Raw genomic sequence first — 20834 nt, forward strand, 5'->3', positions numbered from 1 at the left:
TTGCTGCCTTGAGATCTAACTTTCAAACCCTCAGAGTGCTTCTGCTTTTAGCACTCTCCCATCAGGCCACAAGATATAGTCTTGTGTGTCTCCCACCAAGCACCAAGGCCCTCAAAAGCCTTGGGTGCTCCCCAGAGCAGCATCTTGCGCTGCTACACAGGTTCCACAGCACTTTAACTGAGATCACGGTGTTGTGCAGCAAGCTTTGCATTGATCCAGCTCACTTAGACACCAATCCTATGCATGTCTACTCAGAAGTAAGTCCCATTGTGTTCAACGGAGCTTACTCCCAGGAAAGTGAGCATAAGATTGCAGTCTTGGGCTTCAGTCCTAGGTACACTTCCCTGGGGGTGAGTTCCATTGAATACAACGAGTCTTACCTTCTGAATTGACATGTACAGAATGGTGCAGGTTCCGGCAGGTGCTTCCTGGGTCTGAAAAGAAGAGTGGGAAGAGGGGTGGAGGGTGACAGGGAGGAAACTGGATCATAATGTTACTGCAGTTCCTGAGCACAACTCAGGCAGTCTCCAGTCCCAGCCTCACTGCAGCTCTGGGCTGCCTGTCTTCAGGCAAGCCTTTGTGCTCTCACTCCTGCCCTCTCCAGGGACACAATGATCCTGGCCTCCCTGTTACCAAAAGGGCTGTTTTGTTTAGGGGGAATTATTACACTACCCTTTTTGGAACCTCAGGATCACAGGCTGGATAACAAGACAGTGTAATGCAGAGAAATTCCCTTTAGCTTAAAAAGGAGACTGAGAGAAAGATAACTTTCACTAAAAGATTATAGTTTTATTCCAGAAGCACAAAGGTAAATATAATGCACATGGAAAAATGGTAAGTATATGTTTCTTGATTCTAGTATTTGAATCCAGTGTACCTAGCTTTCATGGTGGTTGCGTGTGGATAGTATTTGGTGCGTCCGAGGAAATTAGAAAAATGGGAGGTTGTAGGGAAGGATTTTAGGGATCCCAGGTCTGCCAAACCCAGTTGCTGACTAAAGATGGGGAGAGAAGGGGAGAAAAAAGGGGGGAAGAATGGAAAGAGTTCCAGATGCGAGATAGTTACCTGTCTTGTAGAGCAGTTGGATGGGGGGGAAGAGTCTTGGGGGAGGACGCTCTGACACAACACAGCGTTTTGGTCCTTGGAGGGGGAGCAGAGAGAGAGAGCATGTGGGGCAGCCCTCTCTTAAAAAAAGGGTTTTTGCTGACCTGGATGTGCTTGCTTACTAACACACAGTGGGGTACTTGGAATATGTAAAACAATGGAAGGATTATATTATCAGCAAAATTCAATAGGGTCAAATGACTGTCTTCCTAGCTGGGGGAACTTACACAATACAGTAACCCAGGAAAGCAGTTCAAATTTGCATAGAGTACTTAAGCAGTGATTGAGTTAAAACAATACAATGAATACAGTAATGTAGGAGACACTTAAACAATGATTTACTATGCCAGACTTCTTCCTAGAGAGGTGGAGGTTGGGTAGCTTGTGACTCGACCTGAATTTGGCCTGTGTGAGAAGTTTAAGCCTGCATATTTTAGTCCATAGTAACATATCCAGATATAAAATCACAACTAAAAGGAAAAAAGGGGATTTTTCACATAACATACCATGCAGGTCTGCTGTAAGTACCTTTGAGCCAATGGATATGAAATGTATACAATGGGGAGCATTTCAAAGCTGGGACTGAAAACCAAAGGGGGGGGCCCACCAACAGCCCTGTGGCTGTGAAGGGGTTAACACCTTGCACTCCTCCGCTCTTGCTCTTGGTCTGCTCCAACCTGCTGGTAACTGCTGCAAGAAGTCGGATTTCCCCCATTACTCAGAGGACAAGTGAAGCAGAAGAGAAAATTGAGCAGGGCTTCAAGAATGCTCTGCCCTGAGCCCTGATTTCCATGCTAGTGTACTCATCCCTGAAACATGTGCCATAAAAAGTGAGCATCTGTGAGCATGTGCAGAGTGTGTTTTCTTAGGCATGTGTTCCATCTTAGGAAGGATTACCACCCCCAAAATTTCATGCATCTGGGGGGGGGGGAAGGATGTGGCTTTCTGGACACAGGCCAAGAGTCCAGCACTTCTGGCTGCCCAGGCCATGATACAGCAGCGCAAAAATGGCCATCGCTGTGTCCTGCATGGGCAAAGATGCAGTTGGAGGTCTCCTTGAGGTAAGGGAACAAAAGTTCCCTTACCCTGTATCGAGTCCCAGCAGTCTCTATGCGTCTACTCACTCAGTAGCTGGTGCAGAATCTAGTAGCCCCAATTTGGGCTTTCAGGGCAGGGTTAGGATGCAATGGAGGCCTCCTCCACAGTTCCCGCTCCCCTTCCGGGCCTGAACCACTCTCCTTGCTGCCCTGTCCTGCAACACCCCTTCACCCAGTGGTGGGATTCAAATAAATTAACAACAGGTTCTATGTCCTAATGACAATGTCCAGTCCCCCCAGTATCCCCCATCAGGTGTCCAGTAGCCCCCCCCTAGTATTCCCATCAATTATCCAGACACCCATGGGTGCACGTGGGACGGGGTAAGGGCTGCTTAGGGGAGGGGGGGTCAGGGTTGCATGGCAGAGGGGGTCAGGGCTGCATGGGGGTCAGGGCTGCTTGTGGGAAGGGGGGTCAGGATTGCATGGGAGAGGTGGTCAGGGCTACTTGTGGGAAGGGGGGTCAGGGCTGCTTGGGGGTCAGGGCTCCACAGGGGTCAAGGTTGCATGGGAGAGAGGGTCAGGGCTTCATGGGGTCAGGGCAGCTTGTGGGAAGGGGAGTCACAAGTACCACCAGAAAGTACCACTCAAGGTACCTGAACAATTGGTTGAGAAACAGTGTCCTAGTCACTGGTCTCGATGCCAGGCAGTCGATGTCAGGAGGTCCCACAAGTACCACTCAAATACCACTGGTGGTACCCGTACCACTGGTTGACAAACAATGTACGAGTGTAGATATGATAGTTTCACCCTCTTACATTTCACTGCAGATACAATATTAATTAACCCATTTTTGCCTAGCCTACAGGTGTACACATTTGTTCCCTGTTGCAAATATGCAACATTGGGCAGAAATGGTGTAACTACTCAAAACATTGTCCTCCAATTAGGATGAACAGGACTCCTGAGGACTGAGCTGGGATGAAACCAACTTCGTCTGTAAAAGTTATTATGCTGTAAAGAGGCATGACGCTACTCACGTGGTTAATCTGAGGGTTGCTTCACATGGAGTTGTCTATATATATAGTTAAAATCAGAATACAAATGCCCCTTTAATCACAGATTAAGGGACACCCCAGATTTAAAAAAAAATGAGGAAAAATACTGTTCCTACCACCAGATGCATAAAAATATAATTAACACCCTGAGGAAACTCTGAGTATAATTCAAGGGTGCTCAAAGGAGCCAATCCCCTTCTGCATTTCATTAACAAAACTCTCCCCCACAGCTATTGCTGGAGCAGGAAGATGCCTGCAATAGTGACCATGACAGAAACAGGACTGGGGTGTGTGTGTGGGTCAGTCACCTAGAGTGAGGCACAAGAAGCAGCCTCCCTCCCACTGCTCAGCCCTTCTGCAAATCAATGGGGAGGGGTTTAAATGGGGCTAATGGAGCCCACCCCAAGAGCTGACAGGAGCAGGAGTGGGGGAGGAAGCCCAAGAGGAGCCTGTGGGTGCTGCTCCCTGCCTACTGCAGAAGAAGTAGCAACAAGTGGGGACTCTGCTCCTCTCCTCAGTGCAGCCCTAGTGAGGAGGAGGAGGAGGAGGAGGAAGGCGGCTGAGGGTTTCCCTCGCTCAGTTTTGAACTAACTGCCCTTCCCAACTGCAGTGGCTTCCCCTCCTCCTTCTCAGAAGTCAGTCCCCTGCTAGTCCATGGGGCTTACTCCCAGGGAAGTGCGGGCAGGATTGCAGCCTCACAGCACCAGCCTATGGGAGTCTCCTCAGAAGTCAGTCCCCTTCTAGTCAATGGGGCTTACTCCCAGGGAAGTGTGGACAGGATTGCAGCCTCACAGCACTACATGTAGATAATGTAGATAACTACATTAGGTAATGGTTCTGCAGAACCTGTGGGAACAGGCTGAATCCCACCACCCCATTCTGCCCTCCTCCACCTCCCTACCTCTGGCATTGACTTTTGCACAGTCAAAACATGCCTTTTAGCACATCTGTGACTGTATGAGTGTGCCTGTCCCACCAGCAGGAGCCAGTTTAGGATTGAGGTACCCTAATCAAGAATCAATCAATCTTTTATAACCATTTTCTTCAGCTTGTCCTCAAACCCCAGCTGGGAACATGGGACCCACCTTAAGGAGCCAGCAAATGGGTGAGTGAAGCAGTGGTGTCACTAGGGGGTGCGGATTGCACTACGTGATGCCCTGGGGGGGGGGTGTGACACCACTACTGGCCAAAATTTTGAACACCTTGGTATTTGTGAATAATACTATCATGTTAAATAGTACCATTCCATTGGTAATTTAATGCAGAATGCAATAAAACAACCCACACTGAAATATCTGTATTCTAGCAAGGGTTATTACAAAACAACAAGAAAAGGAAAACACAACTGCCTTCTGTCACAAGAAGTGTGAACCTTAACTCAGAACTGAACAATGGGACTGATTGTTCTGCCAATGAGGTGTTATTATGACACAGCAGGGAACCAATCAGGTGTCAGTATGAGTCAGCTCTCATTTCCATGCATCAGAGCTAATACTGGAACTTGATTCAGTTGTGTGAGAGTCATCAAGTTGGCCACAGGTTTTTTGTTGGTTACTGATTTGTTGGGTGACCTGGACTGTGATATATTAAAACAAATAAATACAGTGAATGGGGGGTCACACGAACCTTAATGATGCCGCTGCCCGAACGGCCCCTCCTGACCGAGGAGTTAAGTCAGATAGAGGTTAAAAGAGAAGATGTTTCAGACCTCATTGATAAATTAAAGATCAATAAGTCACCGGGCCCTGATGGCATCCACCCAAGAGTTATTAAGGAATTGAAGAATGAAGTTGCAGATCTCTTGACTAAGGTATGCAACTTGTCCCTCAAAACGGCCATGGTGCCAGAAGATTGGAGGATAGCAAATGTCACGCCTATTTTTAAAAAGGGAAAGAGGGGGGACCCAGGAAACTATAGGCCGGTCAGCCTAACATCCATACCGGGTAAGATGGTGGAATGCCTCATCAAAGATAGGATCTCAGAACACATAGACGAACAGGCCTTGCTGAGGGAGAGTCAGCATGGCTTCTGTAAGGGTAAGTCTTGCCTCACCAACCTTATAGAATTCTTTGAAAAGGTCAACAGGCATGTGGATGCGGGAGAACCCGTGGACATTATATATCTGGACTTTCAGAAGGCGTTTGACACGGTCCCTCACCAAAGGCTACTGAAAAAACTCCACAGTCAGGGAATTAGAGGACAGGTCCTCTCATGGATTGAGAACTGGTTGGAGGCCAGGAAGCAGAGAGTGGGTGTCAATGGGCAATTTTCACAATGGAGAGAGGTGAAAAGCGGTGTGCCCCAAGGATCTGTCCTGGGACCGGTGCTTTTCAACCTCTTCATAAATGACCTGGAGACAGGGTTGAGCAGTGAAGTGGCTAAGTTTGCAGATGACACCAAACTTTTCCGAGTGGTAAAGACCAGAAGTGATTGTGAGGAGCTCCAGAAGGATCTCTCCAAACTGGCAGAATGGGCAGCAAAATGGCAGATGCGCTTCAATGTCAGTAAGTGTAAAGTCATGCACATTGGGGCAAAAAATCAAAACTTTAGATATAGGCTGATGGGTTCTGAGCTGTCTGTGACAGATCAGGAGAGAGATCTTGGGGTGGTGGTGGACAGGTCGATGAAAGTGTCGACCCAATGTGCGGCAGCAGTGAAGAAGGCCAATTCTATGCTTGGGATCATTAGGAAGGGTATTGAGAACAAAACGGTTAGTATTATAATGCCGTTGTACAAATCTATGGTAAGGCCACACCTGGAGTATTGTGTCCAGTTCTGGTCGCCGCATCTCAAAAAGACATAGTGGAAATGGAAAAGGTGCAAAAGAGAGCGACTAAGATGATTACGGGGCTGGGGCACCTTCCTTATGAGGAAAGGCTACGGCGTTTGGGCCTCTTCAGCCTAGAAAAGAGACGCTTGAGGGGGGACATGATTGAGACATACAAAATTATGCAGGGGATGGACAGAGTGGATAGGGAGATGCTCTTTACACTCTCACATAACACCAGAACCAGGGGACATCCACTAAAATTGAGTGTTGGGCGGGTTAGGACAGACAAAAGAAAATATTTCTTTACTCAGCGGGTGGTTGGTCTGTGGAACTCCTTGCCACAGGATGTGGTGCTGGCGTCTAGCCTAGACGCCTTTAAAAGGGGATTGGACGAGTTTCTGGAGGAAAAATCCATTATGGGGTACAAGCCATGATGTGTATGCGCAACCTCCTGATTTTAGGAATGGGTTAAGTCAGAATGCCAGATGTAGGGGAGGGCACCAGGATGAGGTCTCTTGTTATCTGGTGTGCTCCCTGGGGCATTTGGTGGGCCGCTGTGAGATACAGGAAGCTGGACTAGATGGGCCTATGGCCTGATCCAGTGGGGCTGTTCTTATGTTCTTATGTTCTTATGATGCCCCTGCATCATCATTATTTATTTATTTAGCATATAGAATAGAATAGAAAATTTATTTGTCGTTGTACCCGTATACACAAGTACAACGAAATTAGGTGCTTTCGCAAGGTAAAACAAGACAAGACCCACACAAAACAACAAGACAACAAAGTCAGGCAGACTACATATACAATCACCACATTGCTAAAACTCTGTTCAACATATCACTGTACCCCTACATTTAATCTAGACACTGCACTGGGATAGAAACTGTTCTTCAATCTACTCGTTCTTGTTCTTATCACCTTATATCTTCTTCCTGATGGTAATAGTTCAAAAAACTGATAACCAGGATGCGAGGGATCTCTCAGAATTTTTAAGGTTTTCGACATACACCTTGTACTGTAAAGCTCCTCCAAAGAAGGGAGGGAACAGCCAATAATCCTCTGGCAGTGTTGATAACCCTCTGGAGCGCTTTTCTCTCCACCACTGCACAACTCGCAAACCAAACACCGTGACAATAAGATAGAATGCTCTCTATGCAGCTGTGATAAAAAATTACCAACAATGTCTGAGTCAGTTTTTGTCTGCTGAGGAGTCTCAAAAAGTACAATCGTTGTTGGGCCTTCTTGACCAGAGCCGCAGTGATTGCACTCCATGTCAAATCCTTCTTCAGGATGATCCCCTGAAACTTAACCTCATCCACCTGCTCTACACAAACACCCTCAATAAACAAGGGCTGAATGTCAGATTTTCTTTTCCAATAGTCCACAATAAACTCCTTAGTCTTATTGATGTTAAAAATAAGGTTATTGTATTTGCACCATAAAGACAACCGTTGTACCTCTTCACGATATACAGACTCATCATCTTCAGAGATGAGCCCCACTAACGTGGTGTCACCCGCAAATTTAATGATCTTATTGCTGGGATAAATATTGGTGCAATCTGAAGTATAGATGGTAAACAGTAGTGGACTCAACACACAGCGCTGTGGAGTACCCGTATTGAGAGTCCTGGCAGAAGAAACAAAGTCCCTTAATCTCACCCTCTGAGGGCGATTTGAAAGAAAATCCAAGATCCACATACAGATTGGATCTGGAAACCCAAGATCTTTTAGATATCAGTTTGTACTGTATAATTGTATTAAATGCAGAGCTAAAATCCACAAAGAGCATTCTTACATAGATCCCCCGCTGCTCTAAATGAGTTAAAGCAGTGTGTAAGACGGTGTTTATAGCATCTTCTGTTAATCTATTTGCCCTATATGCAAACTGATATCAATCAAATGAATCTGGAAGACAGGAGATGATGTACTGTCGAACTAATTGTTCAAAACACTTCATAATAATAGAAGTGAGTTCCACTGCTCTAATCATTAAGGCTACTTATAAAGGACTTCTTTGGCAATGGAACAAAGGTAGAAGCTTTCAGACACGATGGACAATGGCTTGGGATAGAGACCGATTAAAAATCTTAGTCAAAACCCCAGCCAATTGGTCTGCAAAGTCTTTTACCACCTGGCCAGAAATGCCATCAGGTCCTGCAGCCTTCCTTGAATTTACCACTTTCAGTGTCTTCCTCATATCATGCTCTGAGTTAATAACCGCGGTGTGGCAACTTCAGTTTGATTTAACTCAAACCGGGCAAAAAGGTTATTCAGCTCCTCCGCCATGTATGGCATATAATACATGACAATTAACCTAGATGAAATTTCAATGTCCAGTTCGTCCAGCCATTCAGAGGAAAAGAGGAAAAGACAGAGAAAAAGTCAGGCCACGGGCCCGGATACACCCTCAGTTTGCAGCCAGACACAATGTGGTATAATGTTTGGTGGGGAAACCTGCCATCACACTGCATTGAGGCAGTGTGTATGATATTGTCACTGATTCTGTATGGTCTGGTATGGGCAGAGGTCCATTGCGGGGTGATGCAATGAGCTCTCGGACTGAGTGATGCGAATCCTAATGCAGCCTCTGGAGTAAAGACTGGGCGGCTTGGCCAAAGCAACCTTCCCTAGCAGAAGTCTCCAGCAAGATTTCTTTCCCCAGGCCCTGCCTCTTGATGTCCCAACTCCACATTCCACCCACAGCTGGAGGAAAAAAGGTTGGTGCCTGATTTTCCACTCTGCCCTACCTGCTGGTCCACAGAGCATGAGCTCAGCTCATTGCACATGAGCGGGGGAGTGCGCAGGGCCCACCAATTACGTACAGCCAGTGCAAGGTCACTTCTTGGACCCTTGTGATGCATTCCGGTCAGCAATCTCATCCTCTGAACACTTTGAAAAAGTGTCTGGTATCTTCTCCAGCCCAGAGATTGGGCACCTGAACTTTGCCCATTCCTGGGGGGCAAATCATCAACCAGCCACACACCCAGGCTTTCCAAGTTGGACTCTTTGGCCAGATTTTCTTCCTTACCCCTTGGCCAGGGGTGGATCCACCAGCTATTTTTTTTTATGGGTCACTGATTCCGGGAGTTGGAGCAATGACTGGACTCCAGGGACTCTCCAGCCCAGGGACTCTCAAGGCCCAGTCTTGGAACCGCACAGACTCATCTACCAGGGTTCTCTTGAAGTATAAATAGTGTCCAGCCTACAGAAAAGATGTCAGCTCCAGTTTTTAGGGGCCCTGTGAGCCAGGCAGGTCCATCCATGAGGCCAACTGAGATGATTGTGGATTGGCGAGGGAACACCCCCCTCACCTATCCACTCCCCTCCACCTCTCATCCCTTGGATTGGAAAATGGATGAATGGAGTTGGAAGGAAGAGTGTGACAAGCTAGAGTAGGGGTGTCAAACATAAGGCCCACAGGCCAGGGCTCTGGGGGCCACACCCAGGTCTCTCCCAGCACCACCATCAACCGCTCTCAGCTGCACAGAGGTGTGACTGCTGAAAGGGCAACCTGCAAGATAACGGGCTCTCCTATCCCTTGGAAATAGGATCAAGTTTTGCTAATTTCTCTATTCTGAGCTTTGGAGCTGATGAGTTCCTAAGTGAGAAAAGAAGTGCCTATTTCTGGTCATGACCTGCTTAATGACGTCACTTCTTAACGGCATCACTTCTGGCCCTCAGCAGGCATCATAAATGCTATTCAACCCGCAGGTTTGACACCCCTGGGTGAGAGCATCAAGACAGGAGAGCAACAGGCATTTCGAATGCAGGGAGCCAGAGAAATGGTGGAGGGCATATTTGGCCAGCCATCTCAAGCACAGGGAGGTCTTGGGCTGGCCTCTGTCACTGGGCGTGCGCGCGCGCACACACACACACACACACACACACACACACACACACACAAATCTATACAAATAAAATTTTAATTTTTCCATTTACTTTGTCCAATCTGTTATTGGAATAGCAAACTTCCTTGAGGGGAGGGGGCGTCTTCGGCTTGACATCACCTGGTCCTGGTCATCAAATCATCCTGCTAACCTTGTGCAGTAAGAAAACCAGGTCCAAAGTTCCAGTTGGTTTGCCCCTTTCCCAATATCACAACCATCTTTCATCTTGCCCCGTCCGTCTTGCCCCCTCCTCCCACTCACTCAAAGGGCAGGGCTTTTAGGTAAACATTTAACCAGTATGAAGTTTTATATAAAGTGCTACCAAGCCTGCCTGGCAGGCTTTCAAGCCCTGTTGATTGGCCAAGGCACAGAGGGCATCTTCTCATCAGTTTGGGCTCGAAGGTCTCCCACTTTTTGGGAACGGCCGAAAGCAGGCAGGAGCAAGGAACGGAACTGATGAAGAGAGGTGAGGGAGGCGGCAGAAGGTCCTTGCTATCACCTCCCAGCCAGCCCAAATAGGTCCTGCTGCTGCCACCACAATATCCAGTCTCCAGCTGGCGTGTCCAAGTCCAAATTGTGCCAGGATCTCTTCGGACTCCCCCTCCTCTTCGCTTGCTAACTCAGCTCCGTGGACCAGCCACCACCATGACTTTTGCTGACATTCTGGACAACTTAGGGGGCATGGGCCATTTTCAGAGGCTGACAGTCGCCTTCCTGGCTCTCCCCCTCATGATGATGGCCAGTCACAACCTTGTGCAGAACTTCACAGCTGGCGTCCCCGGGCATCACTGCAAAATCCACATCACGGCCAACTCAACCCTCCGCCAGGCCAACAGCACCAAGGAGATGGATGCCGCCAGCCTCCTGCGGATCTCCATCCCCCTGGACCAGAATCAGCAAGCAGACAGATGCCGGCGGTTTGTGGCCACGCAGTGGCGGCTCCTTGACCCGAATGCTAGCGCCATCAACGAGACCACCAGAGCAGACACGGAGCCATGTACTGACGGGTGGGCGTATGACAGGAGCGTCTTCACCAACACTATTGTCAGTGAGGTGAGCCAGAAGAGTTTCTGGGCTTTGAGAGGTGGGTCAAGACCCAGATGTGGGTCTGCTGTGGGTCTTGGTGGGGCTGCCACAGCACTCACTTTTCTTGGGGACTGCGCCTGACACCGTTTGAGCAGCACCCAGGACAAGTAGTTGGAGATGAAGGGAATCTCATTGGAGCTCCATGTTGCAGGAGTTGGGGGGTCATTTATCTGTAGGGCCATTGGGGAATGTGAGCCCCCACTGACAGTGGTGCGCTTTGTCAGTTGTCCAAAAACTGATGGTGTGGCCTTGACAATTTTAGCACTTTGTCAGTGTGCAGTGAGATGAAAAAGCTTGCAATTTGCTGCACTGGAGACTTCAACATTAGAGGGGCTGTTTTGACCAAGCCCCCCCCCCAGTCTTCCATGGGCCCCTCAGTCTCCCACCTGCCTGCAGCCCCCACCTTGGCTCACCCTGCTTCCTCATGCTCTCCCTTGGCCTTTCCAAATAAATCATGTGTCACCATGTTGCTCTTCACCTTCCTCTCCTCCTGACCTGTGCTAGGGGTAAAAGACAGAGTCTCTGCGCACCCTCAGTGGCTCAGTGGGGAGAGGAAGAGGAACTGGGGCCACTCGCTTGCCCAGCTTTCTGGCCAGCTGGGCTCTCAAAACTGGGCCCATGTTGCAGTGCGGGCCTTTGAAGTGTGCCCAGCTCTCAACCAGCTTCAGACCCCTCTTTGAAAGTATCCTGGGTGGAGGCTGGTCTCACTCAGAGGAAATTTTGGTAGGCATAGCTTTTCTCCCCCCTTTGCAGGAGAAGTGGCATCTACCAAAATTACCTCCACCATGCAGCTGTGACCGGTTGTAGCGGCTGGTGGCCATTCAAAGGGGACTATGGCAGGGGGTGGGTTTGCGGTCTGTGCGTGATGTCCACGTGGCAGCCCTCTGGGAGCTGAAACAAAGCTGGAAATGCAGTAATTAATGGGATTGCCACATTTCAAGTCAGCCCGGCAATGTTTCCAACTGCATGTCAGCCCCAACTATCTCTGCCAGAAACAAGCATGTGATGGCCCCCAGATGCACTGACATAGCCGGGGGGGTCTAGGGGGCAAACACCCTGGGGCGCCATGCCTGTGGGGGTGCTGCCGCCTTCCTTGGCCCCACCACCTTCCTTTCCCTGCCCTGCCCTGGGGGCTTTGAAGGGCCGGAGGAGGCCATGTGCAACCTCCATGGTCTTCCAAAAGCCTTCTGAGCTCTAAAGCTCATTTCCGGTTTCCGGGTGAAAACCAGAAGTGGCATTTAAAGACCTTCTGGAGGCCTCAGGTGGCCTTCAGAGGGCAGGAGGAGGCTGTATGTGGTCCCCTCTGGCCTTAGAAGGCCCCCAGTGGGGGGGGGATGACAGCATTCTGCAGTCATGGCCCTGGGTGGCAGCCAGGATCGCCACTGTCCAGATGAACCAAACTGCATGAATCTAGGAGGAACTCAGGCTGGGAGACTGTGAGCTTCTTCAACTTGCCATCATCTAAACATTGCATGTGCCAGGAGGTAATTTCTGGCACAAGAGGTCCTGAGCTTCAGGGGCTGAACCCCATCCTAGGAATGTAGGGAGCTTGTTATAGTGCTGGTTACTTCGGAGGAGCAACATGCAAATTGCTCTCTGCACATGGTCAAAGAACTTTTGCTTTTATTTCATGTTGTTCCAAGTTCTGCTTGCTCAGTGATGAGAAGATGGCACTCTGCCAGGGCTGACCCAAAACTCCTGGCACCAAAAGTGGTGTGCCATGTGTTGTCTCCCCTTACCTAGTGGAACAGCAGCTGCCTCTCCCGCTCCTCACCACTCTAGCCCACCTCTCTCCTCTCCTTCACACTTCATCCCCTTTTCCTTTTCAAATCCAGGTAACTAGGAGGGGGAGGAGTGGAGGAGCCAGATTGGGGGGGCACCCCCCATGGATGGGCTGTCTCCGTCTTTTGTGCCGCTTTCTCCTCTGAGAGGTCAAATTAGGGCGGCCCACTCTCCAGGATGGTCCTGGAAGTTCCAGGAATCTGCATCCAGCTCAAGGTGATAACTGAAAACACTCCCAGAGGTTTGAAGAGGAATTTCCAATACTACAGCATTATAGCAGATCTCCAGGAATAGTTTACTAGACTATGAAAGACTGAGGCTGCCCTGGGACCGTTCTCTTAAGCGCACTGACCTGATGCCTGCACATAGAAGCAGAGACTGTGAGAGTTGGAAGGGACTCTAGAGGGCATCTAGTCCAGCCCCCGATCAGTACAGGCAGGTGTGACAGCCCCTGCTTGGAAACCTCCACGGAAGGAGCGCTCACCACTTGCCAGGCAGCTCCGACAGTCTCGAAATCCGTGCTCTGACCCAGTCTCCCTTTCCCCCTCTTTCCGGCAGTGGGATCTGGTTTGCGAGTCCCGGACTCTGAGGCAGATGGCTCAGTCCCTCTACATGGCTGGAGTGCTGATTGGATCTGTGCTGTTCGGGAGCCTCTCAGACAGGTGAGCTGCCAAAGACAGAGCTGCTGTCTGGCGAGGAGAGCCAGGGCTCACGTTTTCGGCCTGACACATGTTTTGGAGGCCCCTCTGCTGCCTCCCCTCCATCCAGAATCTTGTATGTGCCGGTCCTGGAAGGGGAGGAAGAGGAGGGGGTGAGGGGGCAGCAGGAATTCTGCAGCAGTGGAATTGCTTGGACCAAAATCATTTGACAGAATCTCATTAGGTCTGAAAAATGAAGATATTTATTTATTGTTTGCATTATTATATCAAACTTCCTCCAAAGAGCTCAGGGTGGTGTACAAGGTTTCTCCCCTCCTTTTGTCCTCACAACAACCCTGTGAGGTAGGTGAGAAAGTGTCACCCAGGAAGCTCTGTCTCCAAGTCAGACTTGTGGGTTCCTCTGCCCTGACAGCCTGTGCAAGGGCAGGCCCAGCCAGCTCGGTGACGCAGTCAAAACTATGTGGGTCGCATCCCCTACAGCAGTCTGTGGAGCTGGCTGCCCCCTTGGAAATGAAAAATCTGGGCCTGAGCCACCCTCTCCCCAGGCCCAATGTCAGCGCTCAAAAGCCCTGGCCACATGCCCTTCAACTTTTCCTGCTGCATCTCTCTCCAGCCTGCACCCTGCAGCTCTGTGTTCAGGCTGGGCTTGTTCTGTCGCGCAGGTTTGGCCGGAAGGCCCTGATCGTCTGGTCCTACCTGCAAATGGGGGCTGCGGGCGCCTGCACGGCCTTTGTGCCCAGCTTCACCGCCTACTGCGTCTGCCGGTTCCTCACCGGAATGGCCATGTCGGGGATCGTCCTGAACTCCGTCTCGCTCTGTAAGTTGCCTGGACCTCTGCTTCAGCCAGTCCGCAGGAGATGCTGCTGGGTTTGTTTCTGAGAAACACTAAAGCTCATCTGTTTCATGGCTCAAGACCTCCCAGCTCTGCCGTCTCCATCACCCTTCCTCTGAATTGGAAAAGAAAGAGGGAAAGGGAGCAGAAGAGGAAGGTGGAGGACCGGAGAATGATGGGCTAGAACAGGGGTGCCCAAACCCAGGCCTGGGGGCCGCTTGCGGCCCTCAGGGACTCACAGTCTGCCCCGCGTAGAGCCCCCAGTCTCCAATGAGCATCTGGCCCTCTGGAGACTTGCTGGAGCCCGTGCTGGCCTGATGCGACTGCTCTCAGTGTGGAGATGACTGTTTGCCCTCTCTTATGAGCTGTGGGACAAGGGTTCCCTCCACTGCTTGCTGTTTCACGTCTGTGATGCAGCAGTGGCAGCAAAGGAAAGGCCGGCCCTGCTTTGTGCAAGGCCTTTTATAGGCCTCGAGCTATTGCAAGACCTTCATTCATTAACACAAGTTCCATCTAATATATTAACTTATGTAGCTTTATTCAAATTTGAAATGTAAATTAATTCTCTTTTTCCCCGGCCCCTGACACAGTGTCAGAGAGATGATGTGGCCCTCCTGCCGAAAGGTTTGGACCCAGGGGCTAGAATGTCACTGACACTCTAGCCCATCACTCTCTCCCTCTCACTTTCCCCTTCCTTTTGAACCCAGTGAAGAAGAAGGAAGGGTGGAAGTGGGTGGGCATCTTGAGACAGGTTGCCTTGAGCAGCTTCAGACACAGACTCGCCCTGAGTCAGCCTGTGTTGTCTGGTCTCAGGTGTTGGTCACTGATCCTGGTTTCAGAGGGTCTTGCTGGGCAGAAGTTAGAGGTGCATTATGGGTAAAATGAGTTGCTGGTGGCACAGCTATTGTGAGGCCTAGAGGCAGATGGTGTGCATAAGAATTCTTTGCCTGGCACAGTGTTTTGCCCAGCGTGCATCTCTGGACCCTGGTGCCAGCCTGGACGTTTAACCCCCGTGGTCGGTTTTCCTCTCGCCCAGGTATGGAGTGGATTCCAACTAAGTACCGAGCCATCGTTGGCACAATCAACGGTTACTGCTACACCACAGGGCAGTTCATCCTGGCCGGAGTGGCGTACGTGATCCGGGACTGGCGCTGGCTGCAGCTCACCGTCTCGCTGCCTTTCTTGGTCTTCTTCCTCTATTCCTGGTACGTGGGAGCAAATTACACCAACACAAGCCTGATGTAAGGAGGAGTTTGGGGTTTTGAGCAGATCCTATGCAGCAGTGATTCCCAAACCTTTTTGACTGGCAGCTCCCCTGAGCTTCTGGGCCGTTGGCCATGGCTCCCCATTGGGGCTACAATCCTATCCATTTGATAGGGCAGTAGGTTTTTTGCAAGGATTCCGTGGCTCCCTTGGCTGATTTCTGCTGCTCCCCGGGGAGCCACAGCTCACAGTTTGGGAACCACTGCTATGCAGACCTGTCAAATGCTGGAACTGGCAGGGACCTTGGAGGGCATCTAGTCCAACCTCTGCTCACTGCAGGCAACTGTGACAGCATCCCTGACTGGCCAGCCTCTGCTTTAAAACCTCCATGGAGAGAGAGCAGGCAGACTGTGCCAGGGTCAGGCGGTGAGGAAATTCCACCTCGTGTCTAGCCCAAATCAACTTCCCTGTCATTTCAACCCACGGGCTCTGTCCTACCCTCAAGAGCCCCAGTGATCAAGTCCTCCCCTTCTTCTGCACAACAGCCCTTTGGACCCTCAAAACTGGCTCTCACGTTTCCCCTTCATCTTCTCTTCTTGGCTAAACATACCCAGCTCTGTTCACTGTTCTTCCTAAGATTTGGTTCCCAGAGCCCTCACCAGCTGAACTGTCCCTGTTTATCAGTGTCCTCTTTAAAAAGTGATACCCAGAACTGCTACAGCAAAGTCTGACTAGTGCAGAAGAGAGTGGAATTAGAATCCAGGCCTCGGTGAAGGCAGCCCAGAAGTGCATTTGGCAGCTGCACTGTGTGGCTGGCTCATGTCTAGCTGGTGGTTCACCAAGACACCTCAGTCCTTGAATGGGATCAAGACACCCGGATACCATCTGCTAAGACAGCAGGAGGTCAAAGGAACCTGGTCTCTTACTCTCCTCCTGCAACCGGAGAGAGCCCAGAGAGCCCCACCTCCTCCAATCGCTCCTTCCCTGTTGGGGACTTCATGACTCACTGTCTTTTCTCCCCTCTGGTCTGGTCTGCAGGCTCTTTGTGGAGTCAGCCCGCTGGCTGGCCATCTCAGGGCAACAGGAGCGGGCGGTGAGAGGCCTGAAGGTGGCAGCCAGGATCAACGGGAGGAAGAAAGAAGGGGAGAAACTCAGTGTGGAGGTAGTGTCAGGGGAAGGACAGATGCAGCTTTGCAGTGACGTGCGGTCAGGGGAGGCAGAGCCTCACTAGCCCCAACAAGTAAAAGAACAAAGCCCAAGGACCCAACAAGTCAAAATAGAATTCCTTGCCTTTCCGCTCTGCTCCTTTCCTCTCAAGTAGAGTCAGTGAGTTAAGCAGAACACATACACACACATTACAACACACAGGGAAGCAGCCAGCAGCCAATGCACTGCAATAATGACTGGTTTCCAGTAAAAAAAAAACTGGCAGGGTGCTTGTGTCATCAGTCTCTGGGGAGGCGGCAGGAATATTTGCCTCAGCAGATTAGGCTGCAATCATGGGTGGCTTCCAATTAAAAAAAACAAAAAAGGCAAGGCACCTGCATCAGGAGGCTCTGGGGAGGCAGCAGGAAGAGTAGTCTTCGTTCTGTTAAAAAAAAAAGCCAGGAAAAAGTAGGGAGCTTTTGCAATGGAGCTTTTGCAGGCACTAGGGGAGGCAGATTTGCAGCTGCCTCAGGGGGCATGTCACTGAGTTATCCCAAGCTCTGAGTGGGGGAAGAACAGGTGGGTTTTTAAAAATTAATCTCTGGGGGGGGGAGTGAGGGTGTGTTTTTTCAAGCTTAAGGGGGGAAGGGGAGAGTGAGTGTGTTTTCATGTGGTGGTGCCTCCCCAGACCTGAGCCTCACCGCATATCACTGCAGCTTTGGAATTTTGGGAGCATCCAGCTGGCATCAGCAGGGCCTGGCACATTCCTGACCAGCGTGGTTGCTCCATGTGGGGTCGGATAAGGGAGGGAGTGGGGCTGCCACCTCTGCCTTTGCCACCTGCTGCTTCCTCCACCGCTGCGTGACTCAGAGGCCCATTTGCACATCCATCCCTTCCAGGTTCTGACATCCAGCATGCAGAAGGAGCTCTCCTCGACCAAAGCCTCCTATAGCATGCTGGACCTGGTGCGGACCCCCGTTGTCCGCAGAATTTCCTGCGGGGTCTCCTTTGTCTGGTAAGTAACCTGTTTTTCTTCGCTTCCTTTCTGGCACTGGGTTTTGTCCATCAAGTGACAAAATGGATTTCAGTGAAGCAAAAACAAAAAAATGCAAACAAAACAGGTTGCTAAAGTTGAATGTTCTGTCCTCCTAAGTCAAGCTTTGCCACATTCTCAACCCTGAATTGTTTTTAATGTGCAACAGAATCCAAAACAGCTTTGCTCAAAAGGAAGCCCATTGGTTTCAGTGGGACTGAGTCCCATGCAGGGCCAGCCCATGTCTCAATCATGTCCCCCCTCAGGCGTCTCTTTTCTAGGCTGAAGAGGCCCAAACGCCGTAGCCTTTCCTCATAAGGAAGGTGCCCCAGCCCCGTAATCATCTTAGTCGCTCTCTTTTGCACCTTTTCCATTTCCACTATGTCTTTTTTGAGATGCGGCGACCAGAACTGGACACAATACTCCAGGTGTGGCCTTACCATCGATTTGTACAACGGCATTATAATAGTAGCCGTTTTGTTCTCAATACCTAGAGACACTCTAGGCCACCACTCTCCTCTTTCCCTCCACACCCCTTCTGCTCTTTTACCCTCTCAGTTTTTATCCCAGGGAGTGGGAGATGAAAGACTGGCAATGGGTCCACTGTCAGGTCAATGGGGGGGGGCGGTATGGGTCCCCCTGCCTCAGCTGCCAAGAGCTCTTAATGTGGCCCTGCCCCTGTGTCTGTGTGCATGGGACTAGTTTGAAGGGATGCAGAGCCCTGGAGGCCATGGGACAAACACTTGAACAGGACCTCTCACAGCACTCCTGCCTGCCCTTGAAAGATACATTAGTGCCACTGCCAGCAGTACTGAGGGGTCAGGGGTGGGCTGTCTGAAGGATGACCCCTTGACCCCTAATAACACCCCTGAGTGTTGGAGATGGGAGGCAGGACAGAGACATTTGAACTAAGCAGTTCAGGCTCCAGGCCTCTGAGTGATTGATTGATTGATTGATTGATTGATTGATTGATTGATTGATTGATTGATTGATTGATCATCAATCAAAGCTTTTGGGACTTGTCATTTCACTCCCCAGGTTCTCAACCAGCTTTGCCTATTATGGGCTGGCCATGGACCTGCAAAATTTTGGCTTCAACATCTACCTCACCCAGCTGGTCTTCGGTGCCGTTGACTTCCCGGCGAAGTTCATCTCGGTGATGACCATCACATTTGTGGGCCGGCGCTTCTCCCAGGCCCTCTCTCTCATCCTGGCCGGACTGTGCATCCTGGCAAACATCTTTGTGCCACCAGGTGAGGAGGAAGCCACTTGGAGGTGTCCACAGGAGTTCTGAGAGGCAGTTCCAAGCAGAAAGGCCAGGGAGGGAGGAAAGGCGGAAGCCCTTGGAGGATAAGGAGACCCTCGGAACACAGAGGGTTTCCCTCCGCCGACCTCCCCGGTGGCCCTTCTCATGGGTAGTTCTGCTTTCAGCCTCTGAGTCTCGTTTCCTCCCCAGATCTGAGCAACCTGCGGATGGCGTTCGCAGTGGTCGGGAAGGGCTCGCTGGCTGCCTCCTTCAACTGTGCCTACATCGTTACCGGGGAGCTCTTTCCAACAGTGATCAGGTGGGTCAAGCAGCAGCTTCCCCTGAATTCCAGAGGCGGCAGGCCATGGCCGGCATCCAGCAGCCTGCCCTGGTCACCACCTGTTGAGGGCTGGATGCTCCAATGCCACAGGAAGGACTGTGTTACTCTGTGTACTCTGTGGTGCTCTGTGGTCAGGTCTCTCTTGCTTTCCTCCCACTGAAGTGCTTCTGGTTTGAATGAAAAGGCCCCAAACTCACAACTGTCCCTTTTCCTGACACAGGCAGTCGGGGATGGGCCTTGGGGGCACAATGGCCCGTGTCGGAAGCATGATTGCCCCCCTGGTACAGATGACTGGGGAAGTGTTTCCACCGCTGCCACTGATCATCTATGGGGCAGCGCCCATTATCTCTGGCATCGCTGCCTGCTTTCTCCCAGAGACTCGGAACGTCCCACTGCCGGAGACCATTGAACAAGTGGAAAGACAGTGAGTCCAAGATGTTTTTAAATGGTGGAGGTTCTCTGCCTTGAAATCCTTTTCTCTGATTGGTCTGGCTGAATGAGAAAGCAACACTCTGCATGTGCTCAGAGGTGCTCTTTCAGGGCTTATTTTCCTTTCCTTTTTTAAAAACGGGCATATTTGTGTTGCTTTTCTTTTGTCCACAAATGCACAGAAGCCAAAGAAAAATTAATGTTGCGTTTCTCTTACCAGCCCAAAGTCCGACAGTGAACCCCAATAAATAGCCATGGGAAATGCCAGGGAACAAGGGAAAGGACCAGGGGCTGGTCACAATGAAGGGAAAGTCAAAAAGAAGGGAGAGGAGAGAAGGTGAAAGGGGGTGAGGTGCCTGGGAAGACTGAGCAGGAAATGCCTGAGTCTGTTTGCAAATTTTCCAATGTTTGTCAAGAAAACATGGAAGATTCCAAGCAGGGTCGGCCCAGCTGTGAGGCCAACTGTGGCAGATGAGTGAAGGACACTGGCCTTTGGCTGCCCAGTCGACTTCATAGCTCTTCCTTTTCCTCCAGGACCCTGAATCTGAAAAGGAAGAAAGGTAGAGTGCAGAAGAGGAAGCCAGGAGGGGAGGAGTGTGTGTGTGTGGGGGGGGGGGGGAATGTCCTCAACAGAGTGGAAGTGAGGAGAAGTGGAGGACTAAAACAGTAGTGGAGGCAGGTGCCTGCTTCCACTCTAGTCTCCAGGGGTGGTCACCTCAGCCGGTCTCCAGAAAAGGGTGGTCCAACTTGCTATGCTCTGTATCTTAAAACAAGGCCACTAGTTCTACATCCGTACACCTTTCTAATTCTGTGCTATTAACCTGGTGTGAATATGTTAGTTAACTGGTCTGCAGCTGCATTTGCTCTCAACATCATTCATTCATTCATTCATTCATTCATTCTGTCTTTCTTGTTTAGATCCAGACCCCACCATGAAGATGAACAGCAAATGAAGGTTCTTCTTGCCTCCACCAAGCCTGATCTGGCCAACCACAGCAGCTAAAGGAGAGAAAATACTGGAAAAATTCCCTGGTGCACATGTGCATATGCACTCTGGTGACCTGTGGGTCTCTATTTTTAATCCTTTGCTCTCTGAAAGTCCTTTTTGTCCTAAACTCCTGGGGTTTGGGGTACTCAGAGTTCCTGGTTCTCAAACCCTAGAGCCCTCAAGGACCCCTGTTCAGCAGTACTGTCACCACCCTGTATGTGCCAGTGTCTCA

At 50.4% G+C, this 20834-nt stretch overlaps 1 protein-coding gene across 1 annotated transcript; it reads left to right on the plus strand.

The window, feature by feature from the left end:
• Window positions 1-10503: 10503 nt before the first annotated feature.
• On the plus strand, window positions 10504-20617 carry LOC136635277 (solute carrier family 22 member 6-A-like). Its single transcript, XM_066610431.1, has 10 exons — window positions 10504-10911; window positions 13285-13388; window positions 14048-14202; window positions 15254-15422; window positions 16459-16582; window positions 17466-17581; window positions 18638-18852; window positions 19056-19164; window positions 19406-19609; window positions 20533-20617. The coding sequence occupies exons 1-10, from the start codon at window positions 10504-10506 to the stop codon at window positions 20615-20617; spliced, it is 1689 nt and encodes a 562-aa protein (XP_066466528.1).
• Window positions 20618-20834: the final 217 nt, after the last annotated feature.

Source organism: Tiliqua scincoides, chromosome 15 (assembly GCF_035046505.1).
Source record: "Tiliqua scincoides isolate rTilSci1 chromosome 15, rTilSci1.hap2, whole genome shotgun sequence".
In the NCBI taxonomy this organism is placed as follows: Eukaryota; Metazoa; Chordata; class Lepidosauria; order Squamata; family Scincidae; genus Tiliqua; species Tiliqua scincoides.

What these genes read in the sequence shown, in the direction of transcription:
- LOC136635277 (XM_066610431.1), top strand. Translation starts at nt 10,504, where the DNA reads ATGACTTTTGCTGACATTCTGGACAACTTAGGGGGCATGGGCCATTTT. An exon ending in CCAACACTATTGTCAGTGAG is followed by an intron (nt 10,912 to 13,284) that starts GTGAGCCAGAAG and finishes TCTTTCCGGCAG; the next exon opens with TGGGATCTGGTTTGCGAGTC. An exon ending in GGGAGAAACTCAGTGTGGAG is followed by an intron (nt 16,583 to 17,465) that starts GTAGTGTCAGGG and finishes CATCCCTTCCAG; the next exon opens with GTTCTGACATCCAGCATGCA.